At 42.4% G+C, this 25,097-nt stretch overlaps 1 protein-coding gene across 2 annotated transcripts in view; it reads right to left on the reverse strand.

The window, feature by feature from the left end:
• TMEM39A (transmembrane protein 39A) overlaps nt 1-20,398 on the reverse strand; it is a gene marked incomplete at both ends in the record, with an annotated part of 32,343 nt that extends 11,945 nt beyond the window's left edge. For both annotated transcript variants that reach the window (XM_080696853.1, XM_080696852.1), the window contains 4 exons: nt 2,014-2,168; nt 8,893-8,976; nt 15,564-15,786; nt 20,286-20,398. In XM_080696853.1, coding sequence (XP_080552979.1) covers nt 2,014-2,168; nt 8,893-8,976; nt 15,564-15,786; nt 20,286-20,398 — 575 coding nt within the window. The remainder of the gene's footprint in view (nt 1-2,013; nt 2,169-8,892; nt 8,977-15,563; nt 15,787-20,285) is intronic.
• Between the last annotated feature and the right edge of the window lie 4,699 nt (nt 20,399-25,097).

The raw sequence follows: 25,097 nt of genomic DNA on the forward strand, positions 1-25,097 counted from the left end.
AGAGTGTGTGGCAGCCTGCATCATGGCACCAATCTGTTAACTTTCCTTATCGTCTCACCCATCCCCTTGTAATTGCACAGCCTGCCTCTGTGGACAAGGTGACTTTCCCTATCCCCACTCTGGGCTCAACAATGTGACTTGTTTGGGTCAATGAGATCTCAGCAGACATAGTGCCATCAGAGGCCTGAAATGGGCTTACAATGAAGCTCGCTTTCTTGCTGATCTGCCAGTTTCATGTTACCATCTTCAGACTAGTCTGCTAGAGGGTGAAAGACATGGTGAACAAAGCTGTTATCCCAGCTGCCTGAACTGATGGCCAGTCAATCCTAGGGATGTGGCTAAACCCAGGTACAATCAGGAGAGTCTCCTGACTTCCAGTGACCCCAACATAGTACAAAAACTACTATATATGGAGGTAGGCTAATTATGGTTTTGAGGTTAGCATTATTGTGGCAATGATAACTGATATAGGATGGCATCAGAGAAATTACAAAGTAACAGCAAAGGCTTAGACTGCTTTGTAAAGGAAAGGAAATGATTTACTAAAGGATTTTTAAAGAGGGTAAGTAGCATTAAATTTCCCATTTTGAAAAACATTCTAGCTGGGCATGGTGGCGCACACTTGTAATCCCTGCATTTGGGAGGTGGAGACAGGAGGATTGCGCAAGTTCAAAGCCAGCCGCGAGCGCTGGCTTAAGAGACTCTGTTTCCAAATAAAAAAGTATAAAAAATAGGTCTGGGAGTATAGCCTGAAGGTAGAAGGGTTTCCAGGAACCCCAGTACCACCAGATAAACAAGAAAAAGAAAAACATTCTCCCGTGGTACAATGAAAAATGAAAGGGGGCTGGGCGTGGTAGAGCACACTTATAATCCCAGCATTCGAGAGGCTGAGACCGGAGGACTGTGGTTCGCAGATAGCCTCAGCTGCTTAGCAAGGCCCTTTGCAACTCAGTGAGAACAGGTTTCAAAACAAAGAATAAAAAATAGGGCTGGAGAGTGTAGCTCAGAGGTACAATGCCCCTGGGTTCCATCCTCAGTACCGTTTAAAAAAAAAAAAAAAAAAGGGAGGTGGACAAGAACAAATGATGGAGGTTTAGGTTTAGAATGTAATAAAGAAACTGGAGCCGGGTGTGGTTGGTGCATGCTTGTAATCCCAGCACTTGGGAGGCTGAAACAGGAGGTTCACAGGTTCGAAGTACCACCAAAAAAAAAAAAAGAAAGAAAGAAAAAGAAAATAAACTGGAAAGATTTTATGGAAAGCAACTGGACAGATTCAATATACGTCTAGAAGCCAAGATACAGGGGCTCACACCTGTAATCCTAGCTACTCAAGAGGCTGAGGCAGGAGGACTACAATTTCCAGGTCAGCCAGAGCCACAACTGTGGACTGATTTATGCTAAACTGAGAAGCTATTTGAGAATTAAAAGTGTGGAAGGAGCAGAGAGAGAAAGAAGCAGAAAAGGGCCTTGTGTGTGTGTGTGGTACTAGGGATTGAAGCCAAGGACATTCTACCTCTAAGTTATGAGTTACATCCCGAGCCTTATTTTGTGTGTGTGTGGGGGGGGGGGGGTCTGGGGATGGAACCCAGAGGCATTTGACCTCCAAGCTACACCCCTGCCCTATTTTTTATTCTTTATTTTGAAACAGAGTCTCACCAAGTTGCAGAGAGCCTCATCAAGTAGCTGAGGCTGTCCGTGAACCGTGATCTTTTGGTCTCAGCCTCCCGAATGCTGCGATTACAAGCATGCACCATCATGCCCAGCTTCCCAGCCCTATTTTTTATTCTTTATTTTGAAACATGGTCTCATTAAGTTGCGGAGGGCCTCATTGAGGAACTTGTCTCAGCCTCCCAAGTACTGGAATTACAATTGGAAACCAGCTAGTTTTCCAATTTTCTAAACTCTTAGCTTCTATTTGAAGAATTTCATTTCTCCTTTTTTTTGTGAAATTATTTGCATAACACAAATACCTTCTAAAGGTATATTATTAAAAGGTAAAACTGGAGTACTCACGGGTAACCAAGGAAGAGGAGATTGAGGACTGAGTGGCTTCGGAACAGATTGACAAGGGTCCAACAAAGTACCCATCCACACAAAGTGAGTAGCACCAAGCGAGCTGATATCAGAACCATGTAGTGAATCATAGACGCCGCTCCTGCCTTCGTGGCCTGAAAGTTTGAAAGCATCAGATAGAGGAACATTTTATAAATGATCTCATTGAAAACCAATATGACTCAAGTAAGGGATCAAGTAGGTTTAGTGTTAGCTAAATTGTGCCCCCCCCCCCAAAAAAAAGAGAAAAGAACTGCATCCCACCTTATTTTCCTAATTTTTGAAAATTAAGACTTTCCAGGCATGGTTAGCTGTTTCCTCCTCATATTGACCTTCTCTAAGTTCTTACAATTACCACCTAATTCACTTAACACCAGGGCTTCTCAAAGTATGGTCTGCTGGCCAATCATCAGCATCACCTGGGCTTCTTGTGAACAAGTAAATTACCAACAAGTTTCCTGTCCAGATGTATTTTAACAACCTCCCAAGTGATTTGTATGTACATAAAGATGGGGAGCTATTAATTTATCTGCCTTACTTCCCACCAGACTGCAGGGTTTCAGCAGCACCACAGTGTTTCTATTTGTCTTTGAATCCTCACACTCATCAGCTCGCTAAGTTGATAGTTAATAAATTACTAAGGTGTTATAAATAATCACATATTCTTTGATAGAGCTGATATAGTTTTCTTTAACCTTGGCACACATGAAAATAAAGTTGGACAATTATTTTTACAATTGTGATGAGTGCTACAGGAAAAGCATAAGCTACTAGGAGATCAAATGCTAGGAGACCTAACTTGGGGACAGCTTCCTTTAGCAAGTGACTAAGCTGAGTCGGAAAGAATAAACAAGAGCTAATCAGGGGAAGTGTAGAAAATTATTCATACACTAAGTGAAAAGTATATAATGTTCCCAATTACATTAAAATAAATACGTATGAAAAATCATTATGCACATATAAAGGTCAGAAGAAAATATACCAAAATGTAGTTCTTATTAAAAGGACTGTAATTTTTAAACTTTCTACTTTAGATTCCCATGCTCTCCAATTTTTTTTTTTCAGTAAAACACACTATTTTTCTATTTATAAAGACAAGCTTTTAAAGAGAGTTGCTTTAAATTGGAGAAAGAACAGTTGAATTTATTTTTAGTCTTGTGGAGCAAGTTCACAGAAGCCGTGTTGGTCAGGAGGTGGAAAAACAGGTTATGAAGGTGGAATGGGAGTGCTAAGGCTGTATAGTATTTAGCTTTCTGGGTTAATTACCTCTAGCCTCTTCTTAAAAATGGTCTTTCTTAGGATAGGGTTCCTTTCTGTGACATAAGCAAAAAAAAAAAAAAAAAAAGGCAAACATTTTAATGGGAGGAAGAAAAAATGACTTATGATGGGTTTTATCCATCTAATCTGGATGCTTTAGGAATCACTATAGAGCTCTTCTTTCTAGTTCTCAAATAGGCAATATAATTATTCCACTCAAAATACAAAATATATAAAGTGTTTGTAGTGGATCACTCCTGCTGATCTTGTTTCCCCAGTCCCCAATAGGCATCTAGGCAGTCCATTATTAGCCTGTCTCTTCTAGAGATAATTTATTAATATATAAGCAAATATGTTTTATTTCCTCTCCTTGCCTTTTTTTTTTTTTTTGGTGGTACTAGGGATGGAACTCAGGGTCCTTCTACCTCCAGGCTACACTCCCAGACCTATTTTATATTTTATTTGGAAACAGAGTCTCTTAAGCCAGCTGAAGCTGGTTTCAAACCTGCGCGATCCTCCTGTCTCAGCCTCCCAAGCGCGGGGATTACAAGCGTGCGCCCCCACCGCCTTGGCTCTCCTTGCCTATTTTAAACACTGCTTTAAAAGTATCTGGCTCTTTTCACTTATCTTGGAGAGCAACACAAACACTTTGTGAGAGAGTTCTGAGGATTGAACTCAGAGTGTTTCACCACAGAGCTATACCCCAAGCCTTTTTAACAATACTTTATTTTGTGGCATTTGAGATTGAACCCAGAAGCATTCTACCTCTGAGTTATACCCTTAGCCCTTTTTTCTGTGTGTGTGTGGTACAGGGGATGGAACCCAGGGACCTTCTACCTCTGGGCTATATTCACAGACTTATTTTATATTTTATTTGGAAACAAGGTCTCACTAAGTAGTTGAGGCTGGATTTGAACCTGTGAAATCCTCCTGTCTCAACCTCCCAAGTACTGGGATTACAAGCATGTGCCACCACACCCAGCTTTCCCCCAGCCTTTTTTTATTTTGAAATAGGGTCTCATGAGGTTGATGAGAGTCTCAATATTTGCTGAAGGTGTCCTCAAACCTATGATTGCTCCTGTCTCAGCCTCCCAAGTACTGAAATTATAGGTGTGCACCACCATACCCGGTGTAACAATATTTTGAAATAAGGTCTCACTAAATTGCAGAAGCTGTACTGGGCGTGGTGGCACATGCTTGTAATCCCAGCATTCGGGAGGCTAAGACTGGAGGATCGCGGTTCGCGGACAGCCTCAGCTACTTCATGAGGCCCTCTGCAACTCAATGAGACCCGGTTTCAAAATAAAGAATAAAAAAAATAGGGCAGGGGGTGTAGCTCAGAGGTTGACTGCCCCTCAGTTCCATCCCCAGACCTGCAAAAAAAAAAAAAAAAAATGCAGAAACTGACCTTGAACGCATGGTTTTCCTGTCTCTGCCTCCAAATACTGGGATTACAGACATATGCCATGCACCTGGTCCCTTTTAATTTTCTATTTAGAGAAAAGGTCTTGCTCAGTTGCTGAGGCTGGCCTCAAAGTTGCAATTCTCCTGTCTCAGCCTTCCAATCAGTTTGGATTATAGGCATGCTGCCTTGCAACACTTTCCCATCTTTTAATGGCTTTATATTATTCTATAGATGTCATAATCATTTAAATATTCCCTTACTGATGGACATTAAGGTACAGATTTTAATCTGACTAAAAATGTTTAAATTTAGCTGGGCGTGGTGGCGCACACTTGTAATCCCAGCGCTTAGGATGCTGAGACAGGAGGATCGCACAGGTTTAAGGCCAGCCTCAGCTACTTAGTGAGGCTCTCAGCAACTTAGTGAGACCCTGTTTCCAAATAAAGTATAAAATGGGTCTGGGAGTATAGCCCAGAAGTAGAAAAGCCCCTGGGTTCCACCCTCAGTACCACCAAAAAAAAAAAAAAAAGTTTAAATTTAAGTATTCTGCTCCTAGTAAGAATTACAGGATTCTTTAGACAAGGATAGTATGAGCTGGACTGGTGGCATTCACCTATCATCTCAACTATTCAGGAGGCTGAAATAGGAGAATCCAAAGTTCAAGAACAAGGCAGCCAGGCGTGGGGGTGCACCCTTGTAATCCCAGTACTTGGGAGGCTGAGACAGGAGGATGGCAGGTTCACGACCAGCCTCAGCCCCTTAATGATCCGAAACTTCATGAGACCTGTTTCAAAAGAAAGAATGAAAAATAGGGCTGGGGACGTAGCTCAGAAGTAGAATGCCCTGGGTTCAATACCTGGTACCAAAACAAAACAAAAAAACCCCAGAAAAGCAACACTCATAAGCTCTTCAACTAAGGTTATACAAAAATTGGCTAAATCATTATTAGGTTATTAGTAAAAAGAAGCAATGAAGTAGGCCAGACTAGACAACTGAATGAGATCCTGCCTCAAAATTTAAAATTAAAAGGGCCAGTGAAGCCAGGCATTGTTGCACATACAACTGTAATCCCAATACTTGGGAGGCTGAAACAGGAGGATCATGGGTTTGAGGCCAGCCTCAGCATCTTAGTGCAAACCTGGGCAAAAAATTGAGCCTGGCATGGTGGCGCACACTTGTAATCCCACACTTGGGAGGCGGAGACAGAAGGATCACGCAGGTTCGAAGCCAGCTGCGCTGGATTAAGAGACCCTGTTTCCAAATAAAAAGTATAAAAAACAGGTCTGGGAGTGTAGCCCGGAGGTAGAAGGGCTTCCAGGAACCCCAGTACCATTAAAAAAAAAAAAAAAAAATTAAATTTACAAAGGGCTGAAAACTGGGGATGGTGGCACATGCTTGTAATCCCAGTACTTGGGAGGCTGAGGCCAGAGAAACACAGGTTCAAGACCAGCCTCAGCAATTTAGTGAGGTCCTCTGCAATTTAGAGAAACCCCATTTCAAAATAAAAAATAAAATATGGATGGGGGTGTAGCTCAGAGGTAGATTTCCCCTGGGTTCAGTATCTAGTACCACAAAAAAAAAAAAAAGAAAGATGAAATGGAGTGGGGTATATCTTGGAGGCAGAACACTTCTGGGCTTTATCCTCAAGACACACAAAAAAGGGTTTGAGAATTAGCTCAATGGTGGAGTGCTTGCCTCACGTGTGATGCCCTAAGAAGGATCCTCAAAACTACACAAACAAGAAAAAGTGCTTATAGCCTTTGCAAACAAGGTAGAAACTCCTTAAGTTCCATTTCTAAGTTAACTGAAGGGAAGAAACAAAACCATTTCCTGCCTATTTTAACAAATAGAAACAAAAAACTCCATTGAGTTGCTTGAAAGAAAGTGCTTTCTCAATATATTCAAAAGTAAGCATCTATTTCCATCGCTTAAATTACTGAACCTGGGAGAAAAGTTATAGGCATCTTTTCCCACTGTGAGAAACAATCCTACGATCACTGCTTTTTTTGTGTATATATGGGGGGCGGGGGGGTAATGGGATTGAATCCAGGGACATTCTATCTCTGAACTATCCCCCTAAACCTTTCTTATTCTTTATTTTGAAACAGGGTGTTACTAAGTTGCAGAATGCCTCACAAGTTGCTGAGGCTAGCCTTAAACCTGTGTTTCTCCTGTCTCAGCCTCCCAAATACTGGGATTACAAGTGTATGCCATCATGCCTGGCTTCCATCATTTTGCAGTTAACTTCAAATAGTTGTCAGATCGGGCCGGGCGTGGTGGCGCACGCTTGTAATCCCCGCGCTTGGGAGGCAGAGACAGGAGGATCGCGCAGGTTCGAGGCCAGCCGCGCTGGCTTAGGAGACCCTGTTTCCAAAAATAAAATAGGTCTGGGAGTGTAGCCCGGAGATAGACGGGCTTCCAGGAACCCCAGTACCACCACAAAAAAAAAAGTTGTCAGATCATGACTTAATATCTTAAATTACTCTGTGATTGCAGAAATCAGGATCCTAAAAATCAGATCTTATGATTTGTGATTATAGTAACTATTCATTTAAAATTTCACACTGAAATATAAATTCCAAGATTAAAATTATTAGCTACTTTAGCTAAACAAACAGTTGTTCAGTTACTTTCATAATCATTTATAGGGGCACAAGATAAAACCTTATATAGGAGAAATTATACCAATGACAAAATCTATCAATAACTTTCTTTTGTTTTTTGGTACTAAGGATTGAACCCAGGGCCATTCTACTTCCACGGTACATGCCCAGCCCTTTATATTTTTGTTTTCAAAACAGGATCTCACTAGGTTGCTGAAAGTCTCACTATGTTGCTGAGGCTATCCTTGAATCTGTGATCCTCCTGTCTCAGTCTCCCAAGTACTGCGATTACAGGTATGCATCACCACACTCAGCTAACAACTTTTAGTTCTGTTTGTGTGTGGTTCTGAGGATTGAACCCAGGGATGTAGGTTCTACCTCCAAGTTACATCCACAAACTTAGTTTTTATTTTGAAACAGGGTCTCACTAAGTTTCTGAGGCCTTGCTAAGTTGTTGTGACTGTCCTTGAACCTATGATCCTGCTGTCTCAGCCTCCCCACGTACGGTCATTACAGGTACGCACCACCAAACCCTGCACAATTTTTAATTTTAAAAAGGTTAATTTTTTTATGGGAAATACACAAAATGGAATTCTACTCAGCTATAAAGAAGAACAAAACCATGTCATTCGCAAGAAGATGGAAAGACCTGGAGAATATTATGTTAAGTGAGATCAGCCAGGCACAGAAAGAGAAGGGACATATGTTTTCCCTAATATGACCAAACTAGGGAGTATTAGAAATATCAGAGGGACTCCAGACAATGGAGGGAAAATCTCAGCAAAGCTAGAACTGAAGGATAGGAGAAAAAGAAGGCTGAGGTTGATTAATGGAGGAGCTACATACGAATATGTGTAAAAGTATGAATAAAGCATGGTTAATCTGGACACTCATTGTTGGAAAGGGGGGAAGGGGAAGCAGGCAGGGAGAGGGCACCAAGCACAGTCTGAATGTATGCCATTTTCAATATGTTCCACATAAAAATAAAAAAGAAATTTAAAAAAAGAAAAAAAGTTAATTTTTTTTGTAGGGGGTAGTTACTGGGGATGGAACCCAGGGGCATTCTACCTCTGAGCTATACCCCCGGCCCTATTTTTTAATTCTTTATTTTGAAACACAGTCTCACTGAGTTGCAAAAGGCCTCACTAAGTAGCTGAGGCTGTCTGCAAACCACAATCTTCCTGTCTCAGCCTCCCATATGCTGGGACTAGTAGCATGTGCCACTATGCCATTTATAAAGGTTAATTTAAGCCAGCTATGATGGTGCATGCCTGCAATCCCAGTACTTGGGAGGCTGAGACAGGAGTATCACAGGTTCAAGGATAGCCTAAGCAGCATAGTGAAGGCTCTCAACCTTAGCAAGACCATATTTCAAGACAAAAATATAAAAGGGTTGGGGTATCGCTCAGAAATAGAATGCCCCTGGGTTCAATCCCCAGGACTGAACTCATATGGAATAAAGAAATTAACTTAAAGTTTTATTCAAATTATATTAGACATCTCACTTTCTCAATCTGAATTCATTTTAATAACTAAGTCTAGCTACAAATGATAGCATGTAATGAATGAAGTTACCTCTGAGATAAGGGCCCATACAAGCCTCCTTGCAAGCATCACTGTGATGAATGCTGCCAGATGATAATCAATGAGATGAAAATTCTATAAAAGAAACAAAAAACTGCATCAGAAAGAAATACCACCTGTATCCATCTGGAACCTCTATGTGAAAAGAGGTTTGCTCCCTCAATAGACCGTTCTCAGTTCACCTTACCCTCACAGAACACGGCAGTTCTGCTGATAAGGAAGACTACTTACCTTTCTTTCTTTCTTTTTTCTTCTTTTTTTTTTTTGTGTGTGTGGTATTAGGGATTGAACCTAGGGTTATTATAACTCTGAGCTACATCTCCAGCCCCATTTGTTATTTTTTTTCATTCTTTATTTTATTTTATTTGCGGGTTTGGGAATGGAACCCAGGGGCATTTGACCTCTGAACTACACCCACTGCCCTATTTTTTATTCTTTATTTTGAAACAGGGTCTAAGTTGCAGAGGGCCTCACTAAGTAGCTGAGGTTGTCTGCAAACTGTGATCCTCCCGTCTCAGCCTCCTGAATGCTAGGATTATAAGCGTGTGCCACCATGCCAGACTTATTTTTATTTTGAAACAGTGTCTCACTAGATTGATGAGTCTCAGTACTTGCTGAGGCTGTCCTCCAACCTGCAATCCTCTTGTTTCAGCTTCCCAAGTACTGGGATTACAAATGTGTGCCACCACCCCTGGCCCCAACACTATTTTAAACAGGTGAAATGTATCCCTTCCTTTTTTGTTTTTTTGAAACTTTCCCATGCCACCACTACCACTGCCACTGCCACTACCACCACTATCATCATTATTTAGTGCATGTATGCCGTGTGTTTACTGGGTATTAAACCAAGGGGTATTTTACCTCTGAGGTAAAACCTCCAGCACTATTTTTTTATTTTGAAACAGGGTCTCACTACGTTGAGGAAGGTGGCACTAAGTTGCTGAGACTGGCTGGGAACCTGCAATCCTCCCACCTGGGATCACAAGCAGGTACCACCAGGCCCAGCTTACTATTACTATTTTTGGTACTGGGGATTGAACCCAGAGGTATTCTTCCTCTGAGATACTCTCCCAGTCCTTATTTTTTATTTTACTTATTTTTTTGTGGTGCTAGGGATTGGACCCAGGGGCATTCTACCTTTGAACTACACTACCAGCCAGATTTTTTTAATTCTTTATTTTGAAACAGGGTCTCACTAAGTTTCAGAGTGTCTCAACCTCCCAAGTACTGGGATTACAAGCATGTGCCACCACGCCTGGCTTGTTTTATTATTTGAAAACAGGGTCTAAATTGCTGAGGCTGGCCTCAAACTGGTGATTCTTCTGTGTCAGCCTCCAAAGTACTGAGATTACAGGTGTTTACATCACATCTGGCTGGAAACTTTATATATTAAAAAGAAAAGATTACAACACCAGGCATGGTGGCCCATGCTTGTAATCCCAGCATTGGAGAGGCTGAGACCAGAGGATTGTGGTTTACAGAAAGCCTCAGCTACTTAGGCTCTCCACAACAAAGTGAGACCCTGTTTCAAAAATAAAGAATAAAAAATAGGGCTGGCGGTGTAGCTCAAAGGTAGAATTCCTCTGGGTTCTATCTCCAGTATTGCAAAAATAAATAAATAAATAAATTACAGCTTTAAGTTAACAAGTATAAGTAATTATAACAACAAGAATTAATCTAAACTCACATTTATGTGTCAAATTTAATGGATCATTCAAGATTCATAATTATATTAGCAGATGCCCAACTAGATTAACATAAGTAGAGACCAAACTATTAGCTGGGAGTGGTGACACATGCCTATAATCTCAGTGCTTGGGAGGCTGAGATGGGAGAATCACTAGTTCAAGGACAGCCTCAGCATCTTAGCAAGGTTTTCAGCAACCTAGCAAGATCATGTTTCAAAACAAAACATAAGGCTGGGCACAGTTCCAGAACAGCCTCCCAAGTACTGAGATTACAGGTGTTTACTATCACATCTGGCTGGAAACTTTACTATATTAAAAAGAAAAGATTACGCTGGGCGTGGTGACACACAATGTAATCCCCGCGCTTGGGAGGCTGAGACAGGAGGATAGCACAGGTCTGAAGCCAGCCTCAGCTACCTAGTGAGGCTCTCAGCAACTTGGCGAGACCCTGTTTTCAAATAAAATATAAAATAGGTCTGGGAGTATAGCCTGGAGATAGAAAGCCTCTGGGTTCTATCCCCAGTACCACAGAAAGAAAGAAAGAAAGAAAGAAAGAAAGAAAGAAAGAAAGAAAGAAAGAAAGAAAGGAAGGAAGGAAGGAAGGAAGGAAGGAAGGAAGGATGGATGGATGGATGGATGGATGGATGGATGGATGGATGACAATGCCGGGCTTGGTGGCGCACGCTTGTAATTCCAGCATTCAGGAGGCTGAGACTGGAGGATCATGGTTTGCGGACAGCCTCAGCTACTTAGTGAGGCCCTCTGCAACTTAGTGAGACCCTGTTTCAAAATAAATAATAAAAAATAGGGCAGGGGATGTAGCTCAGAGGTAATATGCCCCTGGGTTCCATCCCCAGACCTGCAAAAAAAAAAATAAATAAATAAAAATAAGGACTAAAAAATAGGGCTGGGGGTGTAGCTCAGAGGTACAATGCCTCTGGGCTCCATCCCCGGTGTCCAAAAAAAAAAAGGTTAAGGGTATATAGTAGAATGCCCCTGAATTCAATCCCCAGCACTACCAAAAAAAAAAAAAAAAAAGACATGTTAGTCTAACTGAGCATCTACTAAACTCTCTACTAGTTGATACATCAATTATATTCATTTAATCTTTCTAACCTGATTTGAAAATGTGCTTTATATTTGATTTTTTTTTCTATAAAACAGCAGCATTACTTAGACGCCATCTATGAAGTCTTCTTCTTTTTTTTTTTTTTTGGTGGTACTGGGGTTCCTGGAAGCCCTTCTACCTCCGGGCTATACTCCCAGACCTATTTTTACATTTTTATTTGGAAACAGGGTCTCCTGAGTCAGCATGTGCGGCTGGCTTCGAACCTACGTGATCCTCCTGTCTCTGCCTCCCAAGTGCGGGGATTACAAACTTGCGCCACCACGCCCGGCTTATGAAGTCTTCTAAGTCTGCATACAGGACTATGATGATGAACATGAAATATTTAGGAAGAGTACCCTAAAAGCCAACAAAGTTGGGATGTATTTTCATTTTGTTCATCAAAAGGCCTGCAGGTTTCTACAATTCCTTCCAAAATGAAAAGTTGAATTTCTCTATTATCCAATGCAATGAATATATATGTAGCACTCAAAATATGCCAGGTTTTTTTTTTTTTTTTTTTTTTTTTTTTTTTTTTTGTGGTACTGGGGTTCCTGGAAGCCCTTCTACCTCCGGGCTACACTCCCAGACCTATTTTTACATTTTTATTTGGAAACAGGGTCTCCTAAGCCAGCGCGCGCGGCTAGCTTCGAACCTGCGCGATCCTCCTGTCTCTGCCTCCCAAGCGCGGGGATTACAAGCGTGCGCCACCACGCCCGGCATGCCAGGTATTCTTGATATTAAAGGCACAGTGAAGATGGACAGTGAAGGTTCTTATTCTCCTAAATCGTACTTTCTACTGTGGTGTAAGAGGCAAATAAAATGGCAGTCATTACTAGTTTTCCTTCTGCCATCAGAGTATTTACCTGAGCAATGACTCCCAGCTAAATACCAGTTCATTTCCCAGTGTCCTTTGCAAAATCTACTTCTACATAAGAATGGATAAAGCATACAATTACTATGCTGAAAAAACTCATAATCCAAGTAGAACAAAATATTATTTGAAAACCTCAAAAAGCGGGCGTGGTTGCATAAGAAAGAAGGATCACAAGATCCAGGACAGTCTCAGCAACTTAGCCAGACCCTGTTTCAAAATAAAACCTTTTTGTATGTGTGTATGGTACTGGGGCTGGAACCTAGGGCTTTCTACCTCTGGGCTACACCCCCAGACCTATTTTATTTCTTATTTGGAAAAAGGGCCTCACTACAGTGCATAGAGTCTCACTAAGTTACTGAGGCTGGCTTCAAATCTGCGATCTTCCTGTCTCAGCCTCCCAAATACTGGGATTACAAACAGGCATCATGCTCATCTAAAAAAAAAAAAAAAAAAAAAAAAAAAATTCCCCCCTGAACTGTAGATTGAGCCCAGGAGCATTCTATCTTCAAGCTAAACCCTCAACCTTATTTTTATTCTTTTATTTTGAAACAGGGTCTCATTAAATTGTGGAGGGCCTCACTAAGTAGCTGAGGCTGGCTGCAAACCTGTGATCTTCCTGTCTCAGCCTCCCAAGTACTGGGATTATAATCATGAACCACTAAGTCTGGCTTTAAAAATAAAAACTTTTAAACCAAGGGCTGGAGGCATAGCTCAGAGACAGAATGCCCCTGAGTTCAACCTCTTGTATAAAAACAAACAGAACCAGCCAGGCATGGTGGTGTATGCTTGTAATCCCAGCATTTGGGAGGGTGAGACAGGAAGATCACGGTTAGCAGCCACCTCAGGTACCTACTGAGGCCCTCTGCAACTCAGTGAGACCCTGTTTCAAATTAAAGAATAAAAACAGAATCGGGGGTGTAGGTCGGAGATAAAATGCCTCTTGGTCCATCCCTAGTACCACACACACACAAAAAAAATAAAATAAAATAAATTCCAGAACCACCAAGTGATACAAATATTTAAAATAAAATGTTTTATTTTCTTCCTATACTATTCTGAGAATTAGATCCAATTTTCTTTCTGTGTCTACAGGCTAAAAGGGCTTTCAAATCTTTTGTTAGTGTCAAACACAAATAGAAATTATTCAGGACACTGGTGGTTTTGGCCCCAGAGAATATCACCCATTCAAATCTGCCACTGTGAACCACATACATGTCAAGTTATCTGACCATCTGATGGATATTTTACATACCTATTTATGGAGAACCTCCTCTACATCAAGATTATCATGGTCCTCCATAACTACAACATGAGTTCTCTACAAAGAAAGAACCTACAACATGTTTTTACATACCTTAGCAGCTAGTTCCCATCTCAATTTTATTTTTGTAACAGAACCCAATTTCATTCAGATTAACAATGCACTCAGCTAAAGGACTATATTTTCTATCTTCCCTTATAGTTATGAGGAGACATGTGAAAATGATGGGAGCCTGGCCTAAAAAACATCCTTTCACCTCTTTCACCTCTATGACCAACAGGACAAACCCAGCCATCCTAGAGGCCACTACTTGGATGATGGCACTCACTACGAGCCCGGGTGCCTTGACTGACCACATGAAAGAATCCCTACCAAACAGGATAATTGCTTCAAATTGTTTTGTGTTATTATGTGATTTGGGGTTTATTTGTTATAGAAGTTACCATTATTTAATTCAGCCATTTAAAAGGTTATATTGATGGAATTTAATCATACTGACACCTTACACCTAAACTTAACATCATATAAGCAGGGCGTGGTGGTGGATGTCTATAATCCCAGCACTTGGGAGGCTGAGGTAGGATGGCAGGTTAGAGGATAGGCTCAGCAAGTAGTGAGACTCCCATTAATCTAGTGAGACACTTTTTTTTTTTTTTGGGTGGTACTGGGGTTCCTGGAAACCATTCTACCTCCAGGCTACATTCCCAGACCCATTTTTATATTTTTTTAAAATTTGGAAACAGGGTCTCTTTAAGCCAGCAAGGCTGACTTCGAACCTGCGTGATCCTCCTGTCTCTGCCTCCCAAGCGCGCACCACCACACCCAGCTAGTGAGACAGTTTTACAAAACACCTAACACAGTATAGAGAAAGTTAAATATCAAAACCTTTCTGTTGCCGGGCGTGGTGGCGCAGGTTTGTAATCCCCAGGCTTGGAAGCCCGAGACAGGAGGATCACACAGGTTCAAAGCCAGTCTCAGCTACTTAGTGAGGCTCTCAGCAACTTTCAGCAACTTAGTGAGACCGTTTCAAAAAAAAAAGGTCTGGGAGTACAAGCCAGAGGTATAAAAGCCCCTGGGTTCCACCCCCAGCACCAAAAAAACCCAAAAACAAACAAACAAACAAACAAACAAAAAACCTTTCTGTTTGCCAGGTGTGGCAGCACACACCTGTAATCCCAGTATTTGGGAGGCTGAGAGAGAAAGATCACAGGTTCGAAGGCAGCCTCAGCAACTTAGTAAGGCTATCAGAGGTATGATCCAGAGGTAGAAGGCCCCTGAGTTCCACCCCCAGTACCACACACACACAAAATTCTATGATACAATAAATTATTTAAATGTTTTCTGCATTTTCATTTATATTTTTACTGTCTCTCAATATTTATATTTTAACAATCTCATCATGAAGTTTTACTTCTAAAAGTAATTAGGGGGAAAAATTTTTTTAGAAGAAAAATTAGCCGACCTTGGTAGTGGATGTCTACAATCCCAGTACTTGGGAGGCTGAGATAGAAAGACCAAAGGCTGGAGGACAGCCTCAGGAAGCAGTGAGACTCTCATCAAGCTACCAAGACCCTGTTTCAAAATAAAAATAAAATAGGGCTAGGAGTGTAGCTCAGAAATAAAATGTCTCTGAGTTCAATCTCCAGTACCACAAACAAAGTAAGGAAAAATTATTAGAAAAAATAATTTGCCTGAGTGACGTGAACAACTTAAAGGCCTATGCAGACTTACCAGTGAAGTACAAGACGCAGGATGATTGTAAGGATACCACCACACGGTTTTATAGATATTGATGTACTGAATGAAGAGCGCAACCAACAGGTAGATGAAAAAAAGAAATTCAAAAAGCAGGCTCCCATCCACAGGCAAGTCAGGAATTTGGCAATGACGAACAGGACCTGGGGTGATTAAGGCTGTGATAGGTGGGACTGGAAGGCCAAGAGCACTACCATTCCTGAAAGAGAAAACCATGGTTAACTCATGTGGTGATAACCTTCAGTGTCACCCAGCACAGAGTGCCTGCGGCCTCTTCCACCTAGCCCTCAACTGCTGGCCTTCCCCAAGACTCTATCCTGTGCTCTTCTTTCCTTCTCTTTCTCCCCTACACATTCTCTCAGTGATCTAAAGAGTAGCCATGGTTTCCACCATCTTATTCATATTAAAGATTACACTTTTCTCTACAGAGCTCAATGCAGAGTTTTTTTGGTTTTGTTTTTATTTTTTTGGTGGTACTGGGGGTGGAACCCAGAGGCTTTTTACCTCCAGGCTATACTCCCAGACCTTTTTTTAAAATATATTTTTTTTGGAAACTGGGTCTCACTAAGTTGCTGAAAGCCTAAGTACCTGAGGCTGGCTTCGAACCCATGCGACCCTCCTGTCTCAGCCTCCCAAGCGCGGGGATTACAAGCGTGCGCCACCATGCCCAGCCTCAGTGCAGTTTTAAACCCGTGTGATTGAACTGCCTACTGGATATCTGTGTTCCTCCTCCTAGAGTCCTAGCCTTCTTCACAGCCCACCCTGCTAGCTACCCAAATCAGAACCATAGACCAGAACTTTTCTTCTGCTTGTGTCCAATCACCTTCTAAAGAATTTTAATTCATTCCATACAACTTTCTTCAAACTGTATTTTTCCTCTTAATCCATTGTCTTAGTTTAAGCACTCACCTAAATTACCTAACATTCACCTAAATTATAGCAGTAATCCTAAATTCAATTCTACTTTCACCAAATCCTCCAACCTGCCTTCATGGATATTTCTAAAATAAAATTCTGATAATGTAACTCTCTTATCTAAAACCTTTTAATGGCTCTCCACTATCAATGGGATAAATATATGTGAATATATCTGAATATATATTACATATAATTATATAATCATATTATATAATTATTATATAATTGTATACATATGTGTGTATATATATGTACGTACACACATACACACACACACATCATGGAGCCTTCTACTTAAAGACAGCCTCACCACACAACATTCTTCCATATGCACCCTACATGATATTCCTTCAAGCTACACCCCCAGCCTTATTTTTAATTATTTATTTTGAAACAGTCTCACTAAGATGCGGAGGGCCTCACTAGCAGCTGAACCTGCAAACCTCCTGTCTCATCCTCACAAGTACTGGGATTACAAGCATGTACCCATTCTTTTTTTTTATTTCATTTATTTATTTATTTTGGTGGTTCTGGGGATGGAACCCTTCTACCTCCGGGCTACACTCCCAGACCTATTTTTATATTTTATTTGGAAACAGGGTCTCCTAAGCCAGTGAGGCCGGATTCGAACCTGCATGATCCTCCTGTCTCTGCCTCCCAAGCGCAGGGATTATAAGTGTGCACCACCACACCTGGCTAATTTTTTATTGTAGTACTGGGAATAGACCCAGGGGCACTCTACCTCTGAGTGACATCTCCAGCCCTATTTGTGTGTGTGTGTGTGTGGGGGGGGGTACTGGAAATGAAACCCAGGGCATTTTACCTCCAAGCTACACCCCCAGCCCTACTTATTATTATTATTTTATTTTTTTTAATTTTTTTATTTTTGGGTGGTACTGGGGTGGAACCCAGAGACTCTCTACCTCTGGGCTATACTCCCAGACCTATTTTATATTTTATTTGGAAATAGGGTCTAAGTTGTTGAGAGCCTCACTAAGTAGCTGAGGCTGGCTTCAAACCTGTGCGATCCTCCTATCTCCGCATCCCAAGTGCTGGGATTACAAGCGTGTGCCACCACGCCTGGCTTTTATTCTTTATTTTGAAACAGGGTCTCACTGAGTTGCAAAGGGCCTAAGTAGTAGCTGAGGCTGTCCTCGAATCGCGATCCTCCAGTCTCAGCCTTCCAAATGCTGGAATTACAAGTGTGAGCCACCATGGACTGGCTTATCCTTTATTTTCAAACAGGATCTGAGCTGCAAAGGGCCTAAGTATTAGCTGAAGTTTTCTGTGAACAGCGACCCTCCAGTCTCGGCCTCCCAAACACTGGGATTACAAGCGTGTGCCACCAAATGTATCAACCAAAATTATACCATAATTAAGCAATTTGATTTGTTAGTATTTTATAGATACTTCAAAAGTGACTTATCTGGGCACCATCTCTCTTTGTATACATGCTTCCTAAAGCTATACTCTAAGCCATCTATCACTGCCTTTAAATCTATTCCCCAAGTCTTATACAACAAATTATTCCAACTATTTCCTTCCCATAAAGAAATATAAGATGGGTGTGGTGGCACACTCACCTGTAATCTCAGAGACACCCAAGATGAGAGAAAAACAAGGAGACTGGGGCAAAAGGATTACAAGTTTAAGACCAGCCTCCACAACTCTGTGAGGCCCTGTCTCAAAAAGGAGACTGGGAATGTTGTCTAGGATGTGCAAGGCCTTAGGACGGTTCAATCTCCAGTGGGAAAAAAGGAGGGAGACCAAATACAGAAACTTCTTTTTCATAAATAATCTCTTGAGATAACATGTTACAAAATAATCACTCACTAAATTTTTTTTTTTTTGGTGGTACTGGGGTTCCTGGAAGCCCTTCTACCTCCGGGCTACACTCCCAGACCTATTTTTACATTTTCATTTTTGGAAACAGGGTCTCTTAAGCCAGCAAGAGTGGCTTCGAACCTGCGCGATCCTCCTGTCTCCGCCTCCCAAGCGCGGGGATTACAAGCGTGCGCCACCACGCCCGGCTTCACTAAACTTTTCAAATCATCAAATCATGAACAATTATCTCTTTATTTATTTGGTACTAGAAATGAAACCCAGTGATATTTGACCTCGGAGCTACACCTCCCAGCCCTTTTTATTGTTTTGAAACAGGGTTTTGGTTTTGTTTGAAAACAGGGTCTCAACCTGTAATTCTCCTGTTTCAGCTTCCCAAGTACTGGGGCTACAGGTGTTTGTCAAGCATCTCTTTCACTTTAACATGCCAAAAAATACTTTCTTGCTGGTATCCTGGAGCACGCCTATAAGCTCAGTACTTGGGAGGCTAAAATAGGAGGATCACAGGTTAGAGACCAGCCTCAGCACCTTGGCAAGCCTCTCAGCAACTTAGACTTTACTTCAAAATAAAAAATAAAAAGGGCTGGGTGTAGCCCAGTGGTAGAACACCCCTGGGTTCTATCCTCAGTACCAAAAATAAAAATGCATCTTCCACCACCATCTCAAACTATTTGTTAAAAACCTATATGTTGCCGAGCATGGTGGTACATGCTTGTAATCCCCGGCTTGGGAGGCTGAGACAAGAGGACTGCACAGGTTTGAAGTCAGCCTCAGCTACTCAGTGAGGCTCTCAGCAACTTAGTGAGACCCTGTTTCCAAATAAAGTATAATATAGGGTTCCACCCCCAGTATCTCACACACACACACACACACACATGCTAAAGTAGGAGAGATTGGGAATTACTGTAGATCAACTCATGGTTGGAACCTTGGAAGCCAGGAAACAAGAACTATAATGAAAGCAGAGGAAAACATGGGACCATTGTTGCCCTCAGTTAAAAAGTAGAGATACTTTCCAAGTGTCCCTAGTTCTTCCCAGTTTACTATCTGTAGACTTCGAGTGCAAGCAGAAACATCTACAAATGAGGTTTTCATGTAGCTTCCAGCTCTTTTAAAGTGCAGAACACAACAGGCATAGTGGCACACGCTTGTAATCCCAGTATTTACTTGGGAGGCTGAGACAGGAGGATCACAGGTTTGCAGCCAGCCTCAGCTACCTAGTGAGGCCCTTTGCAACTCAGTGAGACCCTGTTTCAAAATCAAGACTAAAAAATAGGGCTGAGGGTGTAGCTCGGAGGTAGAATGCTTCTGGGTTCCATACCCAGTGCCGCAAAAAAAAAATAAAAAAGAGAGATAAATTTTCATTAAATAGATCACTTTCTTTATTCTCATATAACATAACACAAAAGATGTTTAGGCTATAGCTGATAGTTTATTACTACTAAGCAATTATCTGACAAAATAATTTTTAAACCTCTTGATGGAACCTGACTTATAATTTTAGAACTTCCTGGTGACTGTTAAATTTGCCCTAATAAGTAAATAAACCATCAAATCAGTAATGGTATAGTGCTTTATATTTCCATTCACTTCTTCCTTCTTCTAATAGCTAAAAAGGCAGTAACTAGAGCTGGGGATGTAGCTCAGTGGCCTGGGTTCGATTATTAATTATTTCCCCCTCCCCTGCCAAAAGTGATGACTAGAACTTGAACTGGATTATCAGCTATAAGTAAGAACTGGACTGTTTTTATTTTATGAGTCCCAAATTACATATTTCTATCTGCAAAGCATTCTAAAATGCTAAGCTTTCAGTCTTTAATGGCAGTATTTCTATTTCAGTGTCAAGAATAAAGCTTGATAAACAAATATCTGAATACCATAATGACTTTTAAATTAATCTTACTAATCATAGGCTATGAGAGATTATTTCTTCTTTACCTGTTTCTCAGGCCTGTTCCATTGCCGCAGCCCCCACCAACCAAAGTCTGTAAAGAAGGTAAAGCTGAACGGCTTAGCTGCTGCCGACTAGGGCCCCTCCTTCCACCGGGCATGTCCAGGAACCAATCTGCTTCCAGTGCCACCTGTAGTTGCAACCCAGATTAATGGTTGTCAACCTGTTTCAACTCTGAACAATAAAAAAAAAAGTATAAGTTAACTATTTTTCAAATAGCCAGTGTAACAAAAAACAAAATAACTTCCACCACACACACACACACACACACACACACACACACACACACACACACACACACTGGAGCAGACCTTGTAAAACCAGATTTTCAAACAAATGTTCCCAGTGTTTCCTATCTACTTTAGTCTAATGAAAGGACTACTCTGACTCTAATGGGTCAGAAGCCCAAGTTCTGAGTTAAGCTCTGTTAGGCATTGGGAAAGTCACAATTTGTCTTTTGTCAGTTGACTTGTATCAGATGAAAGATACTATAACCAGGAGGAAGTTTACAAGAAACACTACAACTTAAATATTTCCAATTCAATATTCCAGGGTAAGCCACTTGAAATACAGGAAATTCACCAATGTCCAAAATGTTAGGTTTTAGCTGGATATGATGGCACATGCCTATAATCCCAGCTATTCGGAAGCTAAGGCAGGAAGACTGCAAGTTTGAGGTCAGTCTGGGCAACTCAGCAAGACTGCCTCAAAATAAAAGAGGCTGGGGACATAGCTCAGTGGTGGAACACTTGCCTAGCACACAGTGAAAACATGGGTTTGATCCCCAGCAACACACACACACACACACACACACACACACACACACACACACAGTTAGGTTTGTTATCAAGTGGGGTTCTGAGATGTGTCACATATTATCTGACCTTGACTAAGTCATTTAACCTCTGAGTTTGTTTCTCCATCAGGAAAAAAAAAGTGTCTCCTCTTCTGTAGAAGTTTTACTCAGGACTGCCCAAGATAGATAAAAGGGCAACAGTAGGCCTTTTAACACTGTGTGCATCTGTGTGGTACTGCAAATTGAAGTACCACAGCGTGGTGGGTAAGGGGTGCTTTACCTCTAAGCTACACTCCCAGCCTTCTTTTACTTTTTATCTTAAAACCGGGTCTAAGTTACTGCTTGCTGGTCTCAAACTAGTGATCTTCTTGTCTCAGTCTCCCAAGTACTAGGATTACAGGTGTGTGCCACCAGGCCCGGCTGGCCGTTTAACTCTTTAAAACGGTGCATGTAGTATCTCCATATGTTAGATTGAAAATACCAAAAGGAACTCAAGAGGATTTTGCTCCAGGAAAAGTGAGGTAAAAATCAATTGGAAATTACTGAAACTGCAAGATTCTAAGACAAATAACAAAGATGCCCGCTGAAAAACATGGTTGTTTTTATCAGACTGGGGCAAAATCATGGTTCCGTAATATGTCTCCCAAATGTTTCCCAACATGGTACAATTAAAAAGGTGAAGAACCACACGCTGGAAAATCCCTGATTTTCAAAACGTCACTGCAGACTGGTACGATGTTCCCAGTTCCTTAACAACCTTCGGCTGCACGCTAGCAACGCCAGGTGAGACAAAGCACTCAGACTGCTGGGTATCGGGGTTTGGTCCTTGCTCAATTAACCAGCAAAGGAAACGCTGGGGCCGAAGCGGAGAGAGTATGGGATGGGGGGAGAATGGCTGGAGACCACAAACTTTAACACACTGGCGCGCACCCCGGAGGCCCGAAGCAGGCCGGGGACGGTCGGACAACGCGGCAGCTAGGTAATACTCACGCATGGAGGAGGCCCAGCCGGTGGGGCGGGATCCCTGGGAGGAGGAGGAGGCTTCACAGACGGGACCCCAAGCAAGAGACTCCCTCCCCGCGTTAAAGCGCTCCGAACCAGCTGCTGGTGCGCAGACCGGCTCCTCCCGGAGACGCGAGAAAGAGTGTCCAGGCTTCAGGCTGCCAGACCCACACTCAGACCCCGAGTCCGTGTCAGAGCTAAAGGTACAACTAGAGCCCGGCCTCGTCAGCACTCATCCTCAGCCTCCATTACAGCGGAGCCGAGCAGACGTGGCAGCGCACGGCGATGACGTCAGCCGCGCGACGGCCGGCCGGCCGCCCCCGCTGCGAGCGCGCCCCCGGAACTAGACTCGCGCGGGAGCCGCCACGCCGAGCCCGCCCCCTTGCGCATGCGCCTGAGCCTGCGCCTGCGCTGTGGGGCTCGCCACCCTGCAAGGGCCGCGGAGGCGCTGCCCAGCCGCTGCCCGCCGACGTGTACCCTCCCAGGCCGCAGTGAGCTCGCCGTCCTTCCTGTCGTCGTGCAGACCACAGCGAGCAGTCAAGAAGCAGTTATTGGCCCCGCTTTCCAGATGAGAATTGGGAGAAATCACTGTTAACTGTAGGAGCCCAAGTCGTGCTTCAGCATCCAGCCCTCCGCTCACCGTAGGAGAAAGAACTAGACAGATAGTTGGGTTAAAAAGCGAATGCCAGCCGGGCGTGGTGGCGCTCGCTTGTAATTCCAGCATTCGGGAGGCTGAGACCGGAGGATCGCGGTTCGAGGCCAGCCTCAGCTACTTGTGAAGCCCTGTTTTAAAATAAAGAATTTTAAAAATAGGGCTGGGGGTGTAGCTGGGAGGTAGAATGCCCCTGGGTTCCATCCCTAGTACCACACACACACAGACACACACACACACACAACGCGAATATGATAAAAGCTCGGCCTAGTGAGAGAGACAAGACACCAGGAAAACACAGATTTAGGATTGATTATAGTAAATGCAACATTAAAAGTATATCTAAGGTCCGGAGAGAGCATGCAAGACTGGGTATTGAACTGTGGGATAGGAGTGGCATCAGTACCAAGAAAAGCTTCACAGAGAGCTTTTGATTTTAGCAGATACTCCATGAACTATTAGGCGGTGTGTGGGAGAATGGCTTTTCCTGGGGAGAGGGAGTAGCGTAAGGAGGTTTAGTGGTAGAGCACTGCCTAAGAAGAGGGGCGAGGGGGAGAGAGAAAGGAGCAGGCAACCCCCTGATGAGTTCAGGAACTGCCAATAGTTTGGTATTAGAAGAGGAAGAGTGTCAAAAGGGGCACTTGACTGGCGTGGTGCGCATCTGTATTCCCAGTACTTGGGAGGCTGAGAGAGGATTGCATAGTCGGTTTGAGAACAGCCTCTGCAGTTTATCAAAACCTTGTTTCTTTTGTTGTTGTTATCTGTTTGTTTTTGTTTTTGTTTGTGGCTCTGGGGATTGAACCCAGGACATTCTACCGCTGAGCCCTAGCCAGCCCTATTTTTTTTTTTTTTTTTTTTTGAGATGGCGTCTCACCAAGTTGTTGACAGTCTCACCAAATTGCTGAGACTGGCTTTGAACCTGTTCTCCCGTCCCAGTCTTCCAAGTGTCCCAGTATTGAGAAATTGCCTCGGTATTGGTTCCCAATAAACATGTAAAAGACGATCAGAGCCTAGGAGCTGTACAAACATTGAGGCAGGGAAAGAGTGCAGCTTTACCGGTTACTCTTCAGAATTTCTCCGCTCTCCTTTGCCCCAATATTAACAACCCATAATAGCAATGGAGCAATTAGAACTTTAAGAATGGAGAAATAATTAAAAGCTCTGAGATCACCTGTAGTTCTTCCTGGCACACATTAAACCGCAAAAATAGCAAAAGCCTTATGCATTGCCTTTGCAGATTGCATGCATCTACAATCAGTATCTTTCTCTCCTTTCTCTATTACCTGGTCTTAGTATACGGGTGTAAAATCCATATGCTACTTCAAAACACCCCAAATGGTAGGAAGCAAGTACAACAGATACAGGGAAAATAGACTTTTAACAGCTGAGATAGTAAGTGAACTAGCACCACCTGCACCCTGCACCTGGTGGAGAAGTGAGCTACTAGCCTGGTTGACATGGTAACCAGGTGGTAGTGCATGATTTAATCCCAATACATGGGAGTCTGAGACAGGAGGGTAGCAGGTTTGCAGCCAGCCTCAGGTACTTAGTGAAATGATCTGCAACTTAGTAAGAGCCTGTTTCAAAATAAAAGATAAAGGGGGAGAGGGCACCAAGCAAAGTCTGAATGTATGCCATTTTCAATATGGTCTACATAAAAGTAAAAATAAATAAAAGATAAGGCTTGGGGGTGTAGCTCAGAGGTAGAATGCCACTGGGTTCAAACCCCAGTGCTGCAAGTGAATATTATATATAATGTTATATATATATACACACACATATACATACATACATATAGTATATGTATATGGAGAGAAAGAAAGACTTGCTTGAGCTGCAACTGAACTATCAGTTCTTGAATTTTCTTGACTCAATGTATCTATTTGAATTGAGGAAAAGAAACCACCTCACAGTGCTGTTATTAAACCATACAAAACCATAACACCAAGTACTGTAATTACAACTGTGTGCCACTACGCCTGCCTGCAAGACCTTGTTTTAAGATTAAAAATAAACCAGGCATGGTTGGCATACTCCAGTAATCACAATACTTAGGAGGTTGAGACAAGAGGATTACAGGTTTGAGGCCAGACTTAGAAATTTAGTAAGACTGTTTCAAAAGAAAAAAGAAGCTGGGCATGGTGGCTTACGCTTATAATCCCCACACTTGGGAGGCGGAGACAGGAGGATCGCGCAGGCTCGAAGCCACCCTTGCTGGCTTAAGAGACCCTGTTTCCAAATAAAAATATAAAAATAGGTCTGGGAGTGTAGCCCGGAGGTAGAAGGGTTTCCAGGAACCCAGTATCACCAAAAAAAAAAAGAAGAAGAAAAAAAAAAGAAAAAGAATAG

Source organism: Muscardinus avellanarius (genome assembly GCF_963383645.1).
Source record: "Muscardinus avellanarius genome assembly, chromosome: 5".
In the NCBI taxonomy this organism is placed as follows: Eukaryota; Metazoa; Chordata; class Mammalia; order Rodentia; family Gliridae; genus Muscardinus; species Muscardinus avellanarius.